Source organism: Salvelinus sp. IW2-2015, unplaced genomic scaffold (assembly GCF_002910315.2).
Source record: "Salvelinus sp. IW2-2015 unplaced genomic scaffold, ASM291031v2 Un_scaffold1544, whole genome shotgun sequence".
Classification (NCBI taxonomy): Eukaryota; Metazoa; Chordata; class Actinopteri; order Salmoniformes; family Salmonidae; genus Salvelinus; species Salvelinus sp. IW2-2015.
In genome coordinates, this window is record NW_019942976.1 from 162336 (window position 1) to 182058 (window position 19723).

Consider the following 19723-nt stretch of genomic DNA (forward strand, 5'->3'; position numbering starts at 1 on the left):
ATCTATTTATATAAGTATTCACACCCCTGAGTCAGGGCGGCGGTAGACTCAGACTATACTGATCGTGCAGGGTAGTTGAAAGAGAAGGCAATTACCTTATTGTTCTGAGGACAAGGAGGGTGTAAGGACCAATAGTTGAGATTCTCAACCAACACTTACATCAGATGAGAACACAGAACATACTGCCTGTTGCTAGGAATCATCACATCTATTTACAGGTTGTTCTTGTTCCATCACCAGCTTCACACTTGCATGGCAACCTCACACATAGTCTGCTCTTGGAACTGATTTGAATTAAACCATTGGCTAATAAATACGTTCCCTCTTCCTCTTTTTACTACATCACTTGTGACAACAATGACACTGATGACACTGTGTGAAAGTTATATTGATTGACCTTTGACATGTAAGCTGCAAAGCACTGAGATAGAAGAAAAGAAAAAGAAAAAAACTAGATGTGTATAAGAGAAGAGAGAGAGAGAGAGAGAGAGAGAGAGAGAGAGAGAGAGAGAGAGAAAGAGAGGCAGTGAGCCTTTTGGCTCTGAGTCTGTTAAGTTTGTAACTAATTATTTAAATAAAGGTTCAATAAAAAATGTTAAATAAAACTAAGGCTCTGATTCCAATGCCTTGTTCCTGTTCATATTGACAGATGCCAACCCAGAACACTGGGATCCTGTGTGAAACAACTCCCACTTTCTCTCCATCATTCAGCGTTGGTCGGGAGAGAATGCCCACTCTCACTAGAATATTTACACTCTGTTTCAGTGTGCCATCATCAAAACAACAGTGCATAGAACTATTAAAAACACAATTTTAGTTTGAAGGATAACATGAAAATATGAACACTTAAGTGACACAAACAATTGGACAAAGCTCCCTCGGCTTTCCTGCTCGTCCCTGGTGTTTTGTGTCGCAACAATTGCAGAGGGACAGCTGAGCCCAAAACAGACCCAGACAATGGAGCTTGGACTCTCAGTTTCACTGTTAAAGGCTATTGCATTATGATGACTAACAATAAAACAGCACAGCGATGTCTGGATTTCCAACTCAATGTAGAAAAGGCTTGTATAAAAGGGTTGATAACTTTGTGTCTGTCAGTTGTGAGGGACACACTTTCTTTAATACAATGATCAGTCCACTTATAAACTTACTTCCTATCACATTTTTGCATAAGATGCTTGATGCAGATTTTTTACATGCACATGACAACATGCAAGTTGAACATCATCATGTACCATCATTGCATATGCATAGTTTATCTACTAGGGCTCTGTCAATCCTAATGGATAAAACCAAATCAGATTGAAATGAATTATACCTCCTGGATAGAACCAAATCAGGTTGAAATGAATTGTACCTCCTGGATAGAACCAAATCAGGTTGAAATGAATTATACCTGGATAGAACCAAATCAGGTTGAAATGTATTTTACCTCCTGGATAGAACCAAATCAGGTTGAAATGAATTCTACCTCCTGGATAGAACCAAATCAGGTTGAAATGAATTCTACCTCTTGGATAGAACCAAATCAGGTTGAAATGTATTCTACAATGAATTTCCACTTCAATGACAAATTAAACATCAACAGAAGACACTAATGTGTATAGAACAGTGTAAAAAATGTGTAGAAATGTAGGCTATGGTTGAGTAAGAGATAAGCTGTAGGGATTCCCCCTTCCCTCTAAGTCAAGATAAAAGCAAGAGCTTAACAAACAAGGTTTTGCAAATCTGCCTAGAATCCACTAGCGGGGCATTGAAAGTAAAGGCCTTAGGGTGAGCAGCATATTGTGTAGTATTATAAACCTGCCGTTGCATTTCTCCAGAGAGCTGTAGACTATTTTGGGAAAAAAACTAGGTTTGTCTGTCATATAAACCCTTCATTAAATATTATTGTAATTCACATGAATGTTACTGAACATTTTCAGATGGCTTCTTTCAGATGTGCATATCCCTGTAATAAACTTGCTATAACCATGTAATAACTTGGTTTGGCTCCACACTACAACGTAACCACAAAGATGTGTCAGTAGCCTACTGTGTCAGTAGCTTGCAAAACTAGATGGTTCAAGCTTATGCACTATTGAACAATGTAGGTTATTACATTCTCTACGTAGATGTTTATTCTGGTTGACAATGTGCCATCTCGTGGACATGATCCCTAATCACTGGTCTCTAATCACTATCACAAAAATAAGCCACCAAATATTCAGGCATTAGCTAATACTATTTCCAGATATGATTAATTCACACAATTACATAGCAACCATGCACGAGCGTCGCGCCCCTGCTTTGAGCCCTAATGGAAAAGTTACTGGAGAGAGAGAGAGAGTGGGTGAGAGCAGGATGTATCAGTCGCCATTACTGACTGGGATGAGAGAGAGAGGAGTGAGCAGGTCTCCGATTACACGCATAGCACCAATTAAACAAAATATATAAAAACAAACACATTTGGAATAGAAAGAGGATACACGGAACGTTCCCCGTGAATTGCAGTGCACGAGCCGTTGAAATATTTAATTTGCTGGAGTAAAATAATACACTTGGAATGCTACCTTTTTTCGTGGTCTCGGAGCTGGGAGCGACCATGTTAGGTAGGGGAATGCATTTGGAATGGACTGAATCGAGTTTCTTCATTAGCTACACCCTGGATAAAATTGTGTGTGTTAAATAAATTCAATGTTTTTTTAATTAAGGATCAAGGGAGGTAACGAAATATTCCGGCAAGGTCATTCGTTTGTATTTTGCGCTGAGTGAAATGTATTATTGTTCGACCAGCTACCACTATTTTGCTATCTAACTAGGCAGTGTTAGCTACAGCTAGCTGGTGGGCTAAGCTCAGCCAGAGACTACTCTGGAAGCAAGCGATTTTAGCTTAGGCCCTTGAGTTGGCTATACATGTCATTCTTCCAACCAAATGCCATTGATGATGGGGTTATCATTGTCATAGTTTCTGATTACAATGGCATAGACAGACGTAACCTTTTATTGCATGGGTTATTATAATTGTAACCGTATGCAGATAAAGCAAACCACGTTTGCTAGCAACCTAATTGGAAGTGTGACAGTTTCACTTGCTGGACGTTTCTTGCTTGATAGTTCGCACGCAGTTAATGTTAGCTAAGCTAGGACAGGTACATTAGCTAGCTAACTAATGAACCTCGGATTGTTGCAAGATGATAATTGTTACTGACAAGTTGTCCAGAGCAGCGTCGTGCTTTTGAATAACCTCTACATCTCGTGGTAGAGGATTGCTTTTGAGTTTTGATTGGTGTACCTCCCTGGCAATGACATTCTTGGTTGAATACCATTATCATTCATCAATGACTGGGGTTTAGAAGGGCGCACCGTTCAGAACGTAGCAGACTGGAAAGAAATGTAACCACAGGCAGGTACTACAATGGTTTGCTAGTGATGGGCTACCTTCTCACCTGGGCAGTAACGTTACTAGTCACACATCTCGATAATAACAAAAAATCCAGTAGTTATGCAATAGCTAAATTCCTCTTTAATACTAGAAGCGTGGGACCGGTGTAACTACAGTATTATAAATCGGACGTCAAAACTGGACTGTTTGCTTTGTAAGATGTCATGATGGGGTGTGTTGCATGATTCTTAGGTGACGAACATGCGAAGTGCAACAAATAGCCAGTATTGTTGTCAAAAGGTTCAATGATGACAGGTGCAATAGTTCTCTAGTAACATCTGCAACAAAAGTATTGCTGGAGTAAACTGAAATATAATCCATATTGAATGATGAGGAATAGTAGGTTTCTGGGATTTGATAAATAACTAAATTATGATCTTGTCTCTCTATGCTTTTTTCGTTATTTGTAGGTCACTGCCTCCAAGTCTGAAGTTGCATAACATTTTTTATCTTCTGCACAAATTTGATAAAATTAGTTTTTTAAAATGGAATGGCTAATATCTGTGTGTGTGGGGGGGGGGGGGATTACTCATGAAAAGAGTCACTGACACTGAACAAGGAACTTTTTTGTTACACTCCTACAGACAGTACAGGATTTATCAACATTTTTATTTGCAGGTTATCACATTTTTTTTGCAGGTTAACCTCTGTTGTAGGTTATTGCCTCATATGGATGACAGTCTCTAGAGTGGAAATAGTCTACTGTAACTGTTCAGATTGTATCATTAGTCCTGTGGACTGTTTGCAAAAGTTGTTCACTATAAAGGGAATAGGGTGCCATTTGGTACGTAGACCATATTAGGCCTATATGATCTGTTTTTTGTGTTCCTATGTATGTGTAGTTCAATTATACACTTTCTTTTTCAGGGAGGTCATAATAATGGAGAACCAGCTGCCCTATCCCAGCTCGAGGATCTAGGAGGATAGAGGGATTCACCACTAAAGGGAGAAAGCCATGAATGTGCACCACCACCCTATCTAACCAATTGGAGTGGAATGATAGCTGTGCTGGTAGAAACTTTTCTTGAAATTGATAAAGCAATGACAGGGGGAATATAATGGCCAAGAACAAGGAGGCACGCCCCCCAACATATGCTGTCAGTGTTGTTGGCCTCTCAGGGACAGAGAAGGAGAAGGGCAACTGTGGCGTGGGCAAGTCCTGCCTATGCAACAGATATGTGTGTTCCAACGCTGATGGCTACTACACTGAGCACACTTCTGTGTTGAGCACAATTGACTTTGGAGGTCGCGTGGTGAACAATGATCACTTCCTCTACTGGGGTGAAGTGCCACACCGAAGRGATGACGGGCTCGAGTGRAAAATTCAAATCATTGAACAAACYGAGTTCATTGATGATCAGACTTTCTTGCCKCATCGCAGCACAAACCTGCAGCCCTATASTAAAAGGGCTGCAGCCTCCAAGKTACAGTCTGCTGAYAAGCTGATGTACATTTGCACCGACCAGCTTGGCCTGGAYCAGGATTTTGATCAGAAGCAYATGGCCGATGGGAAACTGAARYTTGACGGTTTTWTATTGTGRATAGACGTGAGCAAAGGCTGCAATAGGAAATTTGAGGATCAGATGAAATTTGTCAACAGCCTTTATTCTCAAATGGTCAAATCGAAAAAGCCCATTGTCATTGCTGCAACTAAATGTGACGAGTGCATGGAGCAGTATCTAAGGGACCTTCAGGTGTTCGCTGCAAGCAAAAAGAACCTCCTGGTGGTAGAAACGTCYGCTCGATCTAGKATCAATGTAGACCTSTGTTTTAARGCGTTYACCCAGCAGATGGACAAAKCACGAGGCAAACCCAAAARCATTCCTTATTTGGAGGCCTARAAAGTTCAMKGACAGTTAGTAGCCACAGTGTCCGACAAGTTTGAAAAGAGGATTGTACAAACCGTCAGAGATTATCACACAAGTTGGAAAACAGTGAGTAACATGTTGAAAAACCACCCTGACTATGAGGAATACATCAACTTGGAAGGCACCCGAAAAGCTAGAAACACCCTCAACAAGCACATCGAACAGCTGAAGCAGGAACATATCAGGAAAAGGAGGGCAGAATACTTCTCGAGCCTGCCAAAAATTCTCAATAACTTGCTCAACAACTTGGAAGAACTRGAGAACCTGAGCTGGTCYGAGGCTCAAAGCATCTTGAAGAGCAGGGCRGAGTTTCAWTTCTGGTTTGTGMTGCTGGAYCACACRCCGTGGGATGAGACGGACCAAATTGACAAAGTCAACGACAGAAGAGTGCCCTTTGATCTCCTCAAAACGTRGGAAGGGGAYAAGATTTWTCAGAACCATGTCCAYCATCTGTTCTCAGAGAAAAMACGGTTAGAAATGAAGYATAGATTCAAGAAGACYTTGGATKGAGTCCATTTCATCAGCCCTGGACAACCCTGGGAAGAGGTCATGTGTTTTGTCATGGAGGACGAGGCCTACAAGTATATCAGTGAATCTGATCGCAGGGATGTTTACAGCCAGCATCAGCAGGAAATAGTTGAAAGGGCCAAAGAGGAATTTCAGGAAATGCTTTTTGAACACGCKGAGCTGTTTTATGACCTTGATTTAAACGCCACCCCAAGCTGTGACAAAATGAGCGAGATCCACACTGTGCTCAACGAGGAGCCCAGATACAGAGCCCTGCAGAAACTGGCCCCGGACAGSGAGTCGCTTCTRCTCAAGCACATCGGGTTCGTCTACCACCCRACYAAGGAGACGTGTCTGAGTGGACAGAGCTGCGTTGACATYAATGTCGAGCAGGTACTGGCTAACAGGCTAGTTCAGCTGGACCARYGTCGCTCTAATCTCTACTATAACAGTGCCAACATTGATAAAGTRAATCTGTGTCTCTTGGGAAGGGAGGGTCTCGCACAAGAACTTGCAAATGAAATCCGAGCCCAGTCCACAGACGATGAGTACACCCTGGATGGGAAAATCTATGAACTGGAGCTTCTGCCTGTTGATGTCAACTCAACGTTGCTCTTTAGCCATACATGGGCGTCGACCTTCAAACCTCATGGAATCTTCTGTGTCTTCAGCTCCATAGAGTCGCTAAATTGTATTGGCGACTGCYTAGGGCGAATCAGGGSAGAGATTGCACAGAACAGGAGGGAGAGATACGCTCKYCCATTGCCATTCATTCTAATCCTAGCAAACCAGAGAGACAGTGTTTGCAAAAATATGCCTATCTTYAGGCATCAGGGCCAACAGCTTGCAAATAAGCTACAGTGCACCTTTGTAGARATACCRTCTGKTACRTRTCCYCGGAAGTTTAARGAGTTKCAAATTAAACAGGCTCTCAGAGGAGTATTAGAAGGACTAAAGCACAACTTTGATGTGATGAGCCCTCTGCCMTCCATCAAAGACATGTCAGAGACKGACTTGAGGATRGTTATGTGTGCCGTGTGTGGGGATCCATTRAGCGTYGACCTCATCCTRTCACCTTTCCTGGATTCACATTCCTGCAGCGCTGGGCAACCTGGCCAAAGTAACACTCTGATCCTCAACAAAATCATCGGCGACAGTCGCAGAAGAATACAGGTCACWGTCCTCTCCTACCACTCCTCCATCGGAATCAGGAAGGACGAGCTCGTCCATGGATACATCCTGGTCTACTCAGCAAAACGCAAGTCCTCCATGGCGATGCTCAGAGCTTTCCTGGCYGAGGTCCAAGARGTCATRCCTGTTCAAATGGTGGCCYTCACAGACAGTCAAGCKGACTTCTTTGAGAARGACSKAATCAAAGASCTCATGACTGAAGGGGAGCACATCGCTACYGAGATAACCGCCAAATTCACAGCTCTKTACTCTCTGTCTCAGTACCATCGMCAGACGGAAGTCTTCACYCCGTTCTTCAACGAGGTGCTAGAGAAGAAGAGCAGRATCGAGAGCGCCTTCATGTWRGACAGCTCTCGAGACTGCARGGGTGCGAGRGAAGATGTCTTCCCCCAGTCTCCCCACAGRCATTCCCCTGCTTACAYTTACTACCCTGACTCAGAGGARGACACKGAGGCRCCTCCYCCTTACAGCCCCATCGGGGARGACGTGCAGCTTCTTCCAACGTTTAGCGAACGTGGAAAGTGCAGGATCGATCTGGAGGGGAACGAGTACCCTGTCCATAGCACACCTSTKYGTGACCAKGAGCGCAACCACAGAGTGCCTCCCCCGGTTAGYCCCAAGCCTATACTARCCAAGRCCAACGTCAAGAAGRTGGACCCCAATCTCRTGAAGACCATRGAGGCTGGGATGAGGAGCAACAGACGACAACGCYGCCCCATGGCCCACGGTGAAGACGTRGAGGCGTCCGACAATTACGCAGACCCCYTAGACACTCTCCTGAAATCAAAYGGCTTRASCGACYACATCTACGCTGTCCCGGAGGACACCCASAGCAGGARRSTCAAAATGCGCAACTCGTTTGAGGGGCTTCACGTCTTACACGGGGACGAGGAGAACGGCTTCGACCACAAGGCGCAGGCCAGCAGGAGGCCCTCCAAGTATAAGCACCGCTCAAAAATACTCTTCAGCAAAACCAAGATGTACCACAGACGTGTCCACTCCGACGTCAGCGATGATGAGTCTGGGCCGGCCATGCAGAAGAAGAAGAAGGGCAGGGCCCATCGGGGCAGCGAGGAAGACCCCCTGCTGTCCCCTGCGGACCCCTGGAAGGGAGGGATAGACAACCCTGCCATCACCTCCGATCCAGAGCAGGATGACATGAAGAAGAAAAAGAAGAAAACGCCAAAGACAAAGGAACCTAAAAAGGTAGGCATTCTGATTCATGATTACTATAACACAGATTCAGAATGGTCTGCTCTCATGATTACTATAACACAGATTCAGAATGGTCTGCTCTCATGATTACTATAACACAGATTCAGAATGGTCTGCTCTCATGATTACTATAACACAGATTCAGAATGGTCTGCTCTCATGATTACTATAACACAGATTCAGAATGGTCTGCTCTCATGATTACTATAACACAGATTCAGAATGGTCTGCTCTCATGCATTGAAGAAAATCAATGTTTGAACTATCACACTGAGAGTAAATGTGACTTGTACTTTCTGTTGAATGTTGCAACATCGCTTTCTCCTGGCCAAGCATGCACTCCCATTCCTTAGCAATTAACATGGGATATAACACAAGCAATGACAACATAATCACGGTTAAATATGACCGCCATTGTTGAGGAGTGAGAGGAGAGTTGGGCATCCCACTGTATTGTAGTCTGGTCTGTTAAAGGCATTTGGAGGAAGGCAGGGTTCCCAGGGTGTGGAGGAAGTGCACTGAGGCATGAATCAGTGGACAACTTTTATGGTCCAAATGGCACCCTATTCCCTATATAGTGCACTACATTTGACCAAAGCCCTATGGTCTCTGATCAAAAGTAGTACACTATATAGGGAATAGGGTGACATTTGGGACATAAAAGCTGTCCACTTCACATTTTCACTACAGTACTGTACAGTAGGTCCACACTCACAATGACATTTCAAGGAGCTTACTTCATTCTTAATTTTGTAAAATGATTTTGTCTGCACATAACAGGACAATCATACACAAATGTTTTGGTTAATATCCAAACTTCATATATTAGAATCATGAATAGTTTTTCACTACAGTAGCACCACTGCCATTAAGTATACTCTCATTGTTTGAACATTTTGCTATCTTTGATAATCAGGCAACAGAACATTAACAAAAAAAACCTGGGAACAAATTGTAAGTTCTTGCAAGGTGTTTTACACTTTCTTTTTCAATTAGAGCTTAAGTCTTGTGGGGAAGGACAAATCTTTTGAAGAATTGAAAGGATGAACTTCATTTCTGTAGTTTGTTTTGAAAACGATGCTATTATGTTTTCCTTCAATTCACAGCCAAAATCCAAGGCCACAAAACCTTTGTACCCTCCCACACGGAGGAATTGGGAGAGCCACTACTTTGGTGTTCCCCTACAGAACCTGGTCACCCCAGACCGGCCAATCCCCTTGTTCATTGAGAAGTGTGTGGACTACATTGAACGCACTGGTAGGTTATTTCATATCAGTTCTCCCTCAACCCTGATTTGAGTTGTTGTTACTATTTGACTGTGTGAGCATGATCCTGTGGTAGTGTGTGTGTGTGAAAACATAGGCTACCCCAAATATGTATGCTATTTGGTCGGAATTCACTTGAGCCTTTTGTGGCTGCTGCTAACAAAATGTGGCATTCATTCATGCTGCCTTTTCACTATTAGCTGACAGTTCTTGGGATTTCAGTTGTGTGATAATATGATAACCCCTCTGCTCCAACTGACTGGCATGACCTTTATGACAGAACGTCATTGTGGTTGAGTTTACTGTTATTGCATTACAAACCACTGATTTCCAGAAAGAAGAGAGGATTCATTTATTACAGGTATAGTATGATTCCTTTTTAGATTCCCCGCCTGTTTGTATCGACTTAACTTGCTTAACATGTGCTTAAGCTCTTACTTAGCGCACTTGATCCTATTAATTGTTGGATCTCATGTAATGTTAGGGGTTAATCTAGTGATTCATTCGGCCCATGGATTTTAAACAAGCTTATTCACTGACATGCCCAGCTACATTTGTTCACAGTCCTTTAGTAGTCAAACGTAGCATTGTAGCAATATTGTTTCCCCTTGCAGTGAATCAAAGGGCTTGACTCGCCTTAGTTTCTGCAAAGTGCATCAGTCGCCAGATGTAAGCCATGACTGGGGAGAGAAGACTCCTCTAACTGCTTACACACTCAATTGAGGATTTCATTAAACGCTTCCTTTTCCCCCACTAATAAATTGTGTTTAATGGGGGTCAGAAGAGGGGAGGGCGATGACTGGGCATGGTGAATGATTAACTGGAATTTGATGTTGATGCATTTGGAAATCTCATTGGCCATTATTCTCTCACTCAATATTTTGAATGCAGCAGGAGAAATCTCCCTCTAGGTTATTCGTAATGATATCTGATTTGTAAATATGCAGTTTAACTTAGTGTCTGGAACTGGAAATGATATAATCTCTGACTGCAGTGAACCCTCAACGCAGCATTATTTTTATTTATTTTCTACATTTAAAAAAAGGTGGGTTTTCCATTTATTTTTGGGGGGTTGAACGTAATCTCTGAACATATGTTAAACCAAGCTCAGTAAAAAAGTGGATTATTTTTGTTTGCTATGAAGTCAATGGAATAGAGTAAATTCATTCCAGTAGTAGTCATTGGAAGCTTCCTGCTTGCTAGGCTATTGGTATCAGGGGCATCTTCCCCCCCTACTTCGAGAGGTGAATCTGCAGGTAAGCATTTCATTGCACTGTGTACCCCATACATATCATGTGTATATGACGAAAAAAACAAACTTGAAACCTGAACATGACCGCCGTGTTCAATGGAAACATTGACTGGTATTGACTCATCAATACCCAGTGAGTGAGAAGCCTGAGGTCTCAGACAAGCCAACATTGTGGTGAATATCAAAGAGGTGAATTTCACACGGATCTGAGTAGCCTAGTTTGTGGCAGGTTTACATGTCTTTGAAGCAGTAGGCTGTGTGGCAATGAAACAAGCCCAGCACACTGCTGTGTGGTTGGATGAAATAGTTCCTGTTTGTGGTGCCTGTGGATGCTTGGAGATGGAAGTAGGGCACATTCTGGTGGTGGAGAAATGGTACCAGACTGGATCCTGTGGTTATGTTTGATGGTGGGAGCCTATTTCTGTACTCAGCGATTGGCCACTGGTGTTTTGTGGTGGCGATGGTTATAGACTGGTGTGTGTTCTGTGGTGGCGATGGTTATAGACTGGTGTGTGTTCTGTGGTGGCGATGGTTATAGACTGGTTGCCTGTTTCTGTGGTGGCGATGTTTAGACTGGTGTGTGTTCTGTGGTGGCGATGGTTATAGACTGGTGTGTGTTCTGTGGTGGCGATGGTTATAGACTGGTGTGTGTTCTGTGATGGCGAGGGTTATAGACTGGTGTGTGTTCTGTGTGGTGGCGATGTTATAGACTGGTGGTGTTCTGTGGTGGCGATGGTTATAGACTGGTGTGTGTTCTGTGGTGGCGAGAGTTATAGACTGTGTGTGTTCTGTGGTGGCGATGGTTATAGACTGGTGTGTGTTCTGTTGATGGCGAGGTTATAGACTGGTGTGTGTTCTGTGGGTGGCGAGGGTTATAGACTGGTGTGTGTTCTGTGATGGCGAGGGTTATAGACTGGTGTGTGTTCTGTGGTGGCGAGGGTTATTAGACTGGTGTGTGTTCTGTGGTGGCGAGGGTTTATAGACTGTGTGTGTTCTGTGATGGGAGGGTTATAGACTGGTGTGTGTTCTGTGGTGGCGAGGGTTATAGACTGGTGTGTGTTCTGTGATGGCGAGGGTTATAGACTGGTGTGTGTTCTGTGGTGGCGAGGGTTATAGACTGGTGTGTGTTCTGTGGTGGCGAGGGTTATAGACTGGTGTGTGTGTGTGTGTGACTGTATGTGTGTTTCTCTCTTTTGACCATGTTGTGTGTGTGTCCATTTTCTCTTTGACCATGTGTGTCTGTGTGTATTTTTTCTTTGACCATGTGTGTACGTGTGCATGTGCGTGTGTGTTGAACCACAGAGTAGTTAATGGCTGATGCACACTGACAGTGATGAAGTGTTTGGGTCATTTGCTCTGGGAGCCAGTTGTATCTGCCTGGGAGAGATTGCTAGCCTCACTGTGTGTAGTTGCAAGCCAAGCCAGGGCTCCATGTTGCCCTTTGTGCACGCAGGGCTATGCCAACAACCATCATGCGTCACCGTCAGCCTTCAGAAATCATTGCCATGTTATCATCGTCATTATACCAGTGTTTCCCACAAGCACATGGAGTACCCAGCCTAATAGAAAAAGTAGCCAGCCAGTTAAGATTGTTTTGCCGAACAAGCTCTATTTTGGTGTTCTCTGTTACATTCTATTGCTTTGATTCCATCCGAAATACACAGATTGGAAAACATTGTTGTTGTATTGTGTTTACAATTTAAATGACTGAAAATGTATGAATACAGTGTATTGTTTTTTTTTTATATCATCTCGAACTAGGCCTATATGATCAGGACTATTTTCTAAGTAAGAGCACATTAAACCTTTTAAACATTTAACCCATCTTCTCTTGAGATTCATGTATTTTACAGCAATATATGACTTCCCACAATTATATTTGTTCTTCGAATTATGTATTTTATTAAAACTGAAAAATGTAAATTGCCTAAATGATCTTGAATAAAAAATAAAATGTTACATTGTGTGTGTGCCACAAAATAAATTGTGTGATGGCCACTTTTTCAAATGAACAAATTGGTCTATAAAAGATGAAAGATGCTCAAATAAGTTCCATACACGTTAAGAGAAGATAGAATGACATCAGTTAAATTAGTGAAAAAATGGCAACAAGTGTTTGCAACTCTCTTTGTGAATTGCAGTATGTCATTTTTTCCAAAAAAGACTTGTTTAACAACTGATCCACAGGTTTCTTCTTAAAGAATCTTGAAAGAGTCTGCTGACTTCCACAGGCTTCAAGCTTTCTTTTAAGAGGCCTTTTCTCAGCTATCTATAATACAGGTATGATTGAAGAATGAAGCAGGTGTTAATCATGAGCCTTGCTACACAGAAAGCAGCTGTTGACTTCTCCATTGTCAACACGTTGAACAGTAGACCTACTTTATATCAATATTTTAGAAAATACCATAGAAGTAACATTAGCTTTTAAATCAATTCAATCAGTTTTTTTGTATCGTATTTTGGACCAGAGTGAGGCTCTCTCAACTAGCCTACCTTTTGTCCCTTGCAGTGAGTAGGATTCACCATCTTCATCGAATGTTTTCATAATTTATCTGCAGATAGTCGCCAAAAAGCCTACCAGTGTGCAAATTAGGGAGCCAAATAAACGTCTCTCTTACCGATGCAATTCGGTAGGCTACTGATGAGTCACTCACTTCAACGTCACTGTCTGGCAAGTCCTAATGGACTTCATATCGAAATTACAAAAGAGATCTTTAGCTCACATGTCCCGATGTGATACCATGGACATATAACTAAGTTGTATGATTTATGAGTGGCAAGGATGTATGAGATTGACTTCATTCAGTCAGTTCAACACCATTTATAAACTAGTCAAGCTTGCTGTTCGTCAATCAAAGCACAGTAAGCCTACGTACAAGCACATCGTGGCTGCATATGAAACAAGCAAAAGAAAATAAATTAATGTGCCAGAAAACAATAGGCTAAGTGGATTTCGACATTATATGGGACATGCAAATTGACTCACAGATGATGAAGGAGCATCGTGCTCTCTCCCTCCGTATAAAGACATTTGACTGCAACCACAGTGTACACAACACACAGACCCAGGAGGCAGGACAGACTTCAGACCTTCAAACTAGAGGTGCTTCTCTGAAATCGCACACTTTGTGACTGTCCTATCAATAGATTGCTAGAAGATGCGTATCGTTCATTCTAGCGGGAAAGGGCTCGGTTGTCTTTTTTTCTGACTTGCGAAATGTAAAAAGTAGCCTAGTTAATTTAAGTGAAAAAAGTACATCTGAAAATTAGTGTGTAACCGGCTGTATAGCCGACAGCCGGCGCTAGAGGAAAACACTGTCATACATCTTCACGCCGGCGCTAGTGGAAACACTGTCATACATCTTCACGCCGGCGCTAGTGGAAACACTGTCATACATCTTCACGCCGGCCGCAGTGGAAACACTGTCATACATCTTCACGCCGCGCTAGTGGAAACACTGTCATACATCTTCACGCCGGCGCTAGTGAAAACACTGTCATACATCTTCCGCCGGCACTAGTGGAAACACTGTCATACATCTTCACGCCGGCACTAGTGAAACACTGTCATACATCTTCACGCCGGCGCTAGTGGAAACACTGTCATACATCTTCACGCCGGCACTAGTGGAAACACTGTCATACATCTTCACGCCGGCGCTAGTGGAAACACTGTCATACATCTTCACGCCGGCGCTAATGGAAACACTGTCATACATCTTCACGCCGGCGCTAGTGGAAACACTGTCATACATCTTCACGCCGGCGCTAGTGGAAACACTGTCATACATCTTCACGCCGGCGCTAGTGGAAACACTGTCATACATCTTCACGCCGCACTAGTGGAAACACTGCATACATCTTCACGCCGGCACTAGTGGAAACACTGTCATACATCTTCACGCCGGCACTAGTGGAAACACTGTCATACATCTTCACGCCGGGCACTAGTGGAAACACTGTCATACATCTTCACGCCGGCGCTAGTGGAAACACTGTCATACATCTTCACACCGGCGCCTAGTGGGAAACACTGTCATACATCTTCACGCCGGCACTAGTGGAAACACTGTCAACATCTTCACGCCGGCACTAGTGAAACACTGTCATACATCTTCACACCGGCGCTAGTGAAACACTGTCATACATCTTCACACCGGCGGCACTAGTGGAACACTGGTCATACATCTTCACCCGGCACTAGTGGAAACACTGTCATACATCTTCACGCACGGCACTAGTGGAAACACTGTCATTACATTCTTCACGCCGGCACTAGTGAAACACTGTCATACATCTTCACGCCGCGGCTAGTGAAAACACTGTTCATACATCTTCACGCCGGACTAGTGGAACACTGTCATACATCTTCACGCCGGCACTAGTGGAAACACTGTCATACATCTTTCACGCCGGCACTAGTGGAAACACTGTCATAACACTTCACGCCGGCAGCTAGTGGAAACACTGTCATACATCTTCACGCCGGCACTAGTGGAAACACTGTCATACATCTTCACGCCGGCACTAGTGGAAACACTGTCATACATCTTCACGTGTCAGTCATTGTGTCTAGTTTTTAAATGTTTTCTTTCTCTACCTGAAGACACTACTCATTCAACAAGTTTGCTTGTTTCTTGCTGTCTGTGTGACCCTCACTAGATTGTAGTGACTGGGGGATGAGGGGCTTTGCATGGTGTTGTGGACACTAGAACTGGTAGAATGGGGATGGAGACCTGAGAGAGAGGCCTTTCCCTACAGATCAGGCTCACCCAAATACTGTGACTTCTATTAGTTTTAAATGACAAGGGCCTGACATGACTCAGACAGGGCCTGGATTTAGCTCTGGGGGCCTTAGTTTCAACTGGACTGGAAGTTGTGTGCTAATAAAATAGTTCTTATAGGTATTAGGCTATCATCGGATCGCTGAACATAACATACAACAGCACAGTGCTGCAGAGTGCAGGAAGAGGGCAGCTGGCTTCATCAAGAGTCTGAGGAATGCTGAAACAAAATGAGCAATCACATTCAATTAACAGACACCCGTTGCTTCCCATTTTCTCTCTCCATGTCTCTCTCTCGCTCTCTCACTTTCTCTCTCCTGCCGCTATGGATGGATGGAAAGGAAAAGAGAATGAAATAATGACTGACTGCACATATGTGCATAAGAAGCATGTTCAGACTGACGCATACTAGTACTTAGGCTTGGGTCACATAGAGAGAGAGCAGAATAGAAAGAGGATTGGGAGGCCCCGGTGCACAACTGAGCAAGAGGACAAGTACATTGTCTAGTTTGAGAAACAGATGCCTCACAAGTCCTCAACTGGCAGCTTCATTAAATAGTACCCGCAAAACACCAGTCTCAACGTCAACAGTGAAGAGGCAAAGAAAAAGCCATATCTCAGACTGGCCAATAAAAATAACAGATTAAGATGGGCAACTCTGCCGAGAAGGCCAGCATCCAGCATCCTGAAGTCGCCTCTTCGCTGTTGACGTTGAGACTGATGTTTTGCGGGTACTATTTAATGAAGGACTTGTGAGGCGTCTGTTTCTCAAACTAGACACTCTAATGTACTTGTCCTCTTGCTCAGTTGTGCACCGGGGCCTCCCACTCCTCTTTCTGTTCTGGTTAGAGCCTTCTGTGAAGGGAGTAGTACACTGCGTTGTACGAGATCTTCAGTTTCTTGGCAATTTCTCGCATGAAATAGCCTTCATTACTCAGAACAAGAATAGACTGACGAGTTTCAGAAGAAAGTTCTTTGTTTCTAGTCATTTTGAGCCTGTAATCGAACCCACAAATGCTGATGCTCCAGATACTCAACTAGTCTAAAGAAGGCCAGTTTTATTGCTTCTTTAATTAGCACAACAGTTTTCAGCTGTGCTAACATAATTGCAAAAGGGTTTTCTAATGATCAATTAGCCTTTTAAAATGATAAACTTGGATTAGCTAACACAATGTGCCATTGGAACACAGGAGTGATGGTTGCTGATAATGGGCCTCTGTATGCCTATGTAGGTATTCCATTAAAACATCTGCCGTTTCCAGCTACAATAGTAATTTACAACATTAACAATGTCTACACTGTATTTCTGATAAATGTTATGTTATTTTAATGGACAAAAAATCTGCTGTTCTTTCATAAACAAGGAAATTTCAAAGTGAACCCAAATCTCTGTAAAGGTAGGTGTATATATGTAATGGGATGTATAGAAATTATAGACATAATGGACAGTATGTGGATAGAATATTGAGTATATCTGTAGAATACATAGGATAGAATAGTGTATATACACAGCAATAGTTGAATAGGATGGCATTGACTAGAACACAGTATATACATATGAAATTATTAAAGTGACCAGTGATTCCACCTTAGAGGCAGTAAGGTGCAGGGTTGAGTAACCGGGCGGTAGCCAGCTAGTGATGGCTATTTAACAGTCTGAAGCCTTGAGATGTTTTTTAGTCTCTCGTCCCCAGCGTTGATGCACCTGTACTGACCTCGCCTTCTTGAAGATAGCGGGGCGAACAGGCCGTGGCTCAGGTGGTTGATGTGTCCTTCCTGTGACATCGGGTGCTGTAGGTGTCCTGGAAGGCAGGCAGTGTGCACCCGGTGATGCTTTGGGCAGACCGCACCACCCTCTGGAGAGCCCTGCGGTTGCGGGCGGTGCAGTTGCCATACCAGGCGGTGACACAGCCCAACAGGATGCTCTCAATGATGCATCTGTAAGAGTTTGTGAGGGTCTTAGGGGGCCTAGCTGAATTTCTTCAGCCTCCTGAGGTTGAAGAGGCGCTGTTGCGCCTTCTTCACCACACTGTCTGTGTGGGTGGACTATTTCAGATTATCAGGGATGTGTACGCTGAGAAACTTGAAGCTTTTCACCTTCTCCACTGCGGCCCCGTCGATGTGGATGGAGCGTGCTCCCTCGGCTGTCTCCTGAAGTCCACAATCAGCTCCTTCGTTTTGTTGACGTTGAGTGAGAGGTTATTTTCCTGGCACCACTCTGTCAGGTCCCTCACCACCTTTCTGTAGGCTGTGTCGTCATTGTTGGTAATCAGGCCTACTATTGTTATGTCAGTACAGGAGAGGGCTGAGCATGCACCCTTGTGGGGCCACTGTGCTGAGGATCAGCGAAGTGGTGTTGTCACCACTTGGGGGCGGCCCGTCAGGAAGTCCAGGACCCAGTTGCACACGGCGGGGTTCAGACCCAGGGCCTCGAGCTTAACTTCTCTAGGGTAGGGGGCAGCATTCGGAATTTTGGATGAAAAGCATACCCAAATTAAACTGCCTGCTTCTCGGGCCCAGAAGATATGATATGCATATAACTGGTCGATTTGGATGGAAAACACTCTAAAGTTTCCAAAAAACTGTTAAAATAGTGTCTGTGAGTATAACAGAACTGATTTGGCAGGCGAAAACCTGAGAAAAATCAATTCGGGAAGTAGTTTTTCTTTTGGTTTTGTAGTTTTCTATTCAATGCCATTACAGTATCCATTGACTTAGGACTCAAATTGCAGTTCCTATGCCTTCCCAACACGACGAGACGGCCTACAGGGAGGAGGTGAGGCCCTCGGAGTGTGGTGTCAGGAAAATAACCTCACACTCACACTCAACGTCAACACAAACAAAGGAGATGATTGTGGACTTCAGGAAACAGCAGAGGAGCACCCCCCTACCACATCGAAGGGACAGTAGTGGAGAGGGTAGTAAGTTTTAAGTTCCTCGGCGTACACATCACGGACAAACTGAATTGGTCCACCCACACAGACAGCGTTGGGAACCTCAGGAGCTGAAGAAATTCGGCTCGTCACCAAAAGCACTCACAAACTTCTACAGATGCACAATCGAGAGCATCCTGTCGGACTGTATCACCGCTGGTACGTTAAACTCCTCCGCCCACAACCGGAAGCTCTCCAGAGGGTAGTGAGGTCTGCACAACGCATCACTGGGGCAAACTACCTGCCCTCCAGGACACCTACACACCCGATGTCACAGGAAGGCCATGAAAGATCATCAAGGACAACAACCCCCACCCGAGCCACTGCCTGTTCACCCGCTATCATCCAGAAGGCGAGGTCAGACAGGTGCATCAAAGCAGGACCGAGAGACTGAAAAACAGCTTCTATCTCAAGGCCAATCAGACTGTTAAACAGCCACCACTAACATTGAGTGTGCTGGCCAACATACTGACTCAACTCCAGCTCACTTTAATAATGGAAATTTGATGGGAATTGATCAAAAATGTATCACTAGCCACTTTAAACAATGCCACTTAATATAATGTATATGTATATACTGTACTCTATATCATCTACTGCATCTTGCCATCTTTATGTAATACATGTATCACTAGCCACTTTAAACTATGCCACTTTTATGTTACATACCCTACATTACTCATCTCATATGTATATACTGTACTCGATACCATCTACTGGCATCTTTGCCTATGCCTTTCGTACCATCACTTATTCATATATCTTTATGTACATATTTCTTATCCCTTTACACTTGTGTGTATAAGGTAGTAGTTTGTGGAATTGTTAGGTTAGATTACTCGTTAGTTTATACTGCATTGTCAGAACTAGAAGCACAAGCATTTCGCTACACTCGCCATGAACATCTGGCTAACATGTGTATGTGACAAATAAAATTGATTTGATTTGAAATATTATCGATTATTAGGCTAAAAACAACCTGAGGATTGAATATAAACATCTTTTGACATTGTTCTATGAACTTTACGGATACAATTTGATTTTTTGTCTGCCTGTTTTGTCTGCGTTTGAGCCTGTGGATTACTGAAGAAAACGCGCAAACAAAACTGAGGTTTTGGATATAAAGAGACTTTAATCGAACAAAAGGAAATTTATTGAGTAAATGAATGTCTGCTGAGTGGAACCATATGAAAAGATCATCAAAGGTAAGGGATTAATGTTATCTCTATTTCTGACTTGTGTACTCTTCTACTTGCTGGTTTACTGTTTGTAATGATTGTCTGC

At 43.4% G+C, this 19723-nt stretch overlaps 1 protein-coding gene across 1 annotated transcript in view; it reads left to right on the forward strand.

Moving 5' to 3' along the window:
• Window positions 1-2351: 2351 nt before the first annotated feature.
• LOC112071195 (rho GTPase-activating protein 5-like) overlaps window positions 2352-19723 on the forward strand; it is a gene marked incomplete at its 3' end in the record, with an annotated part of 53868 nt that continues 36496 nt past the window's right edge. The window contains 3 exon segments of the mRNA XM_070439295.1: window positions 2352-2393; window positions 4292-8196; window positions 9312-9462. Of these exon segments, the coding sequence (XP_070295396.1) occupies window positions 4483-8196; window positions 9312-9462 (3865 nt within the window).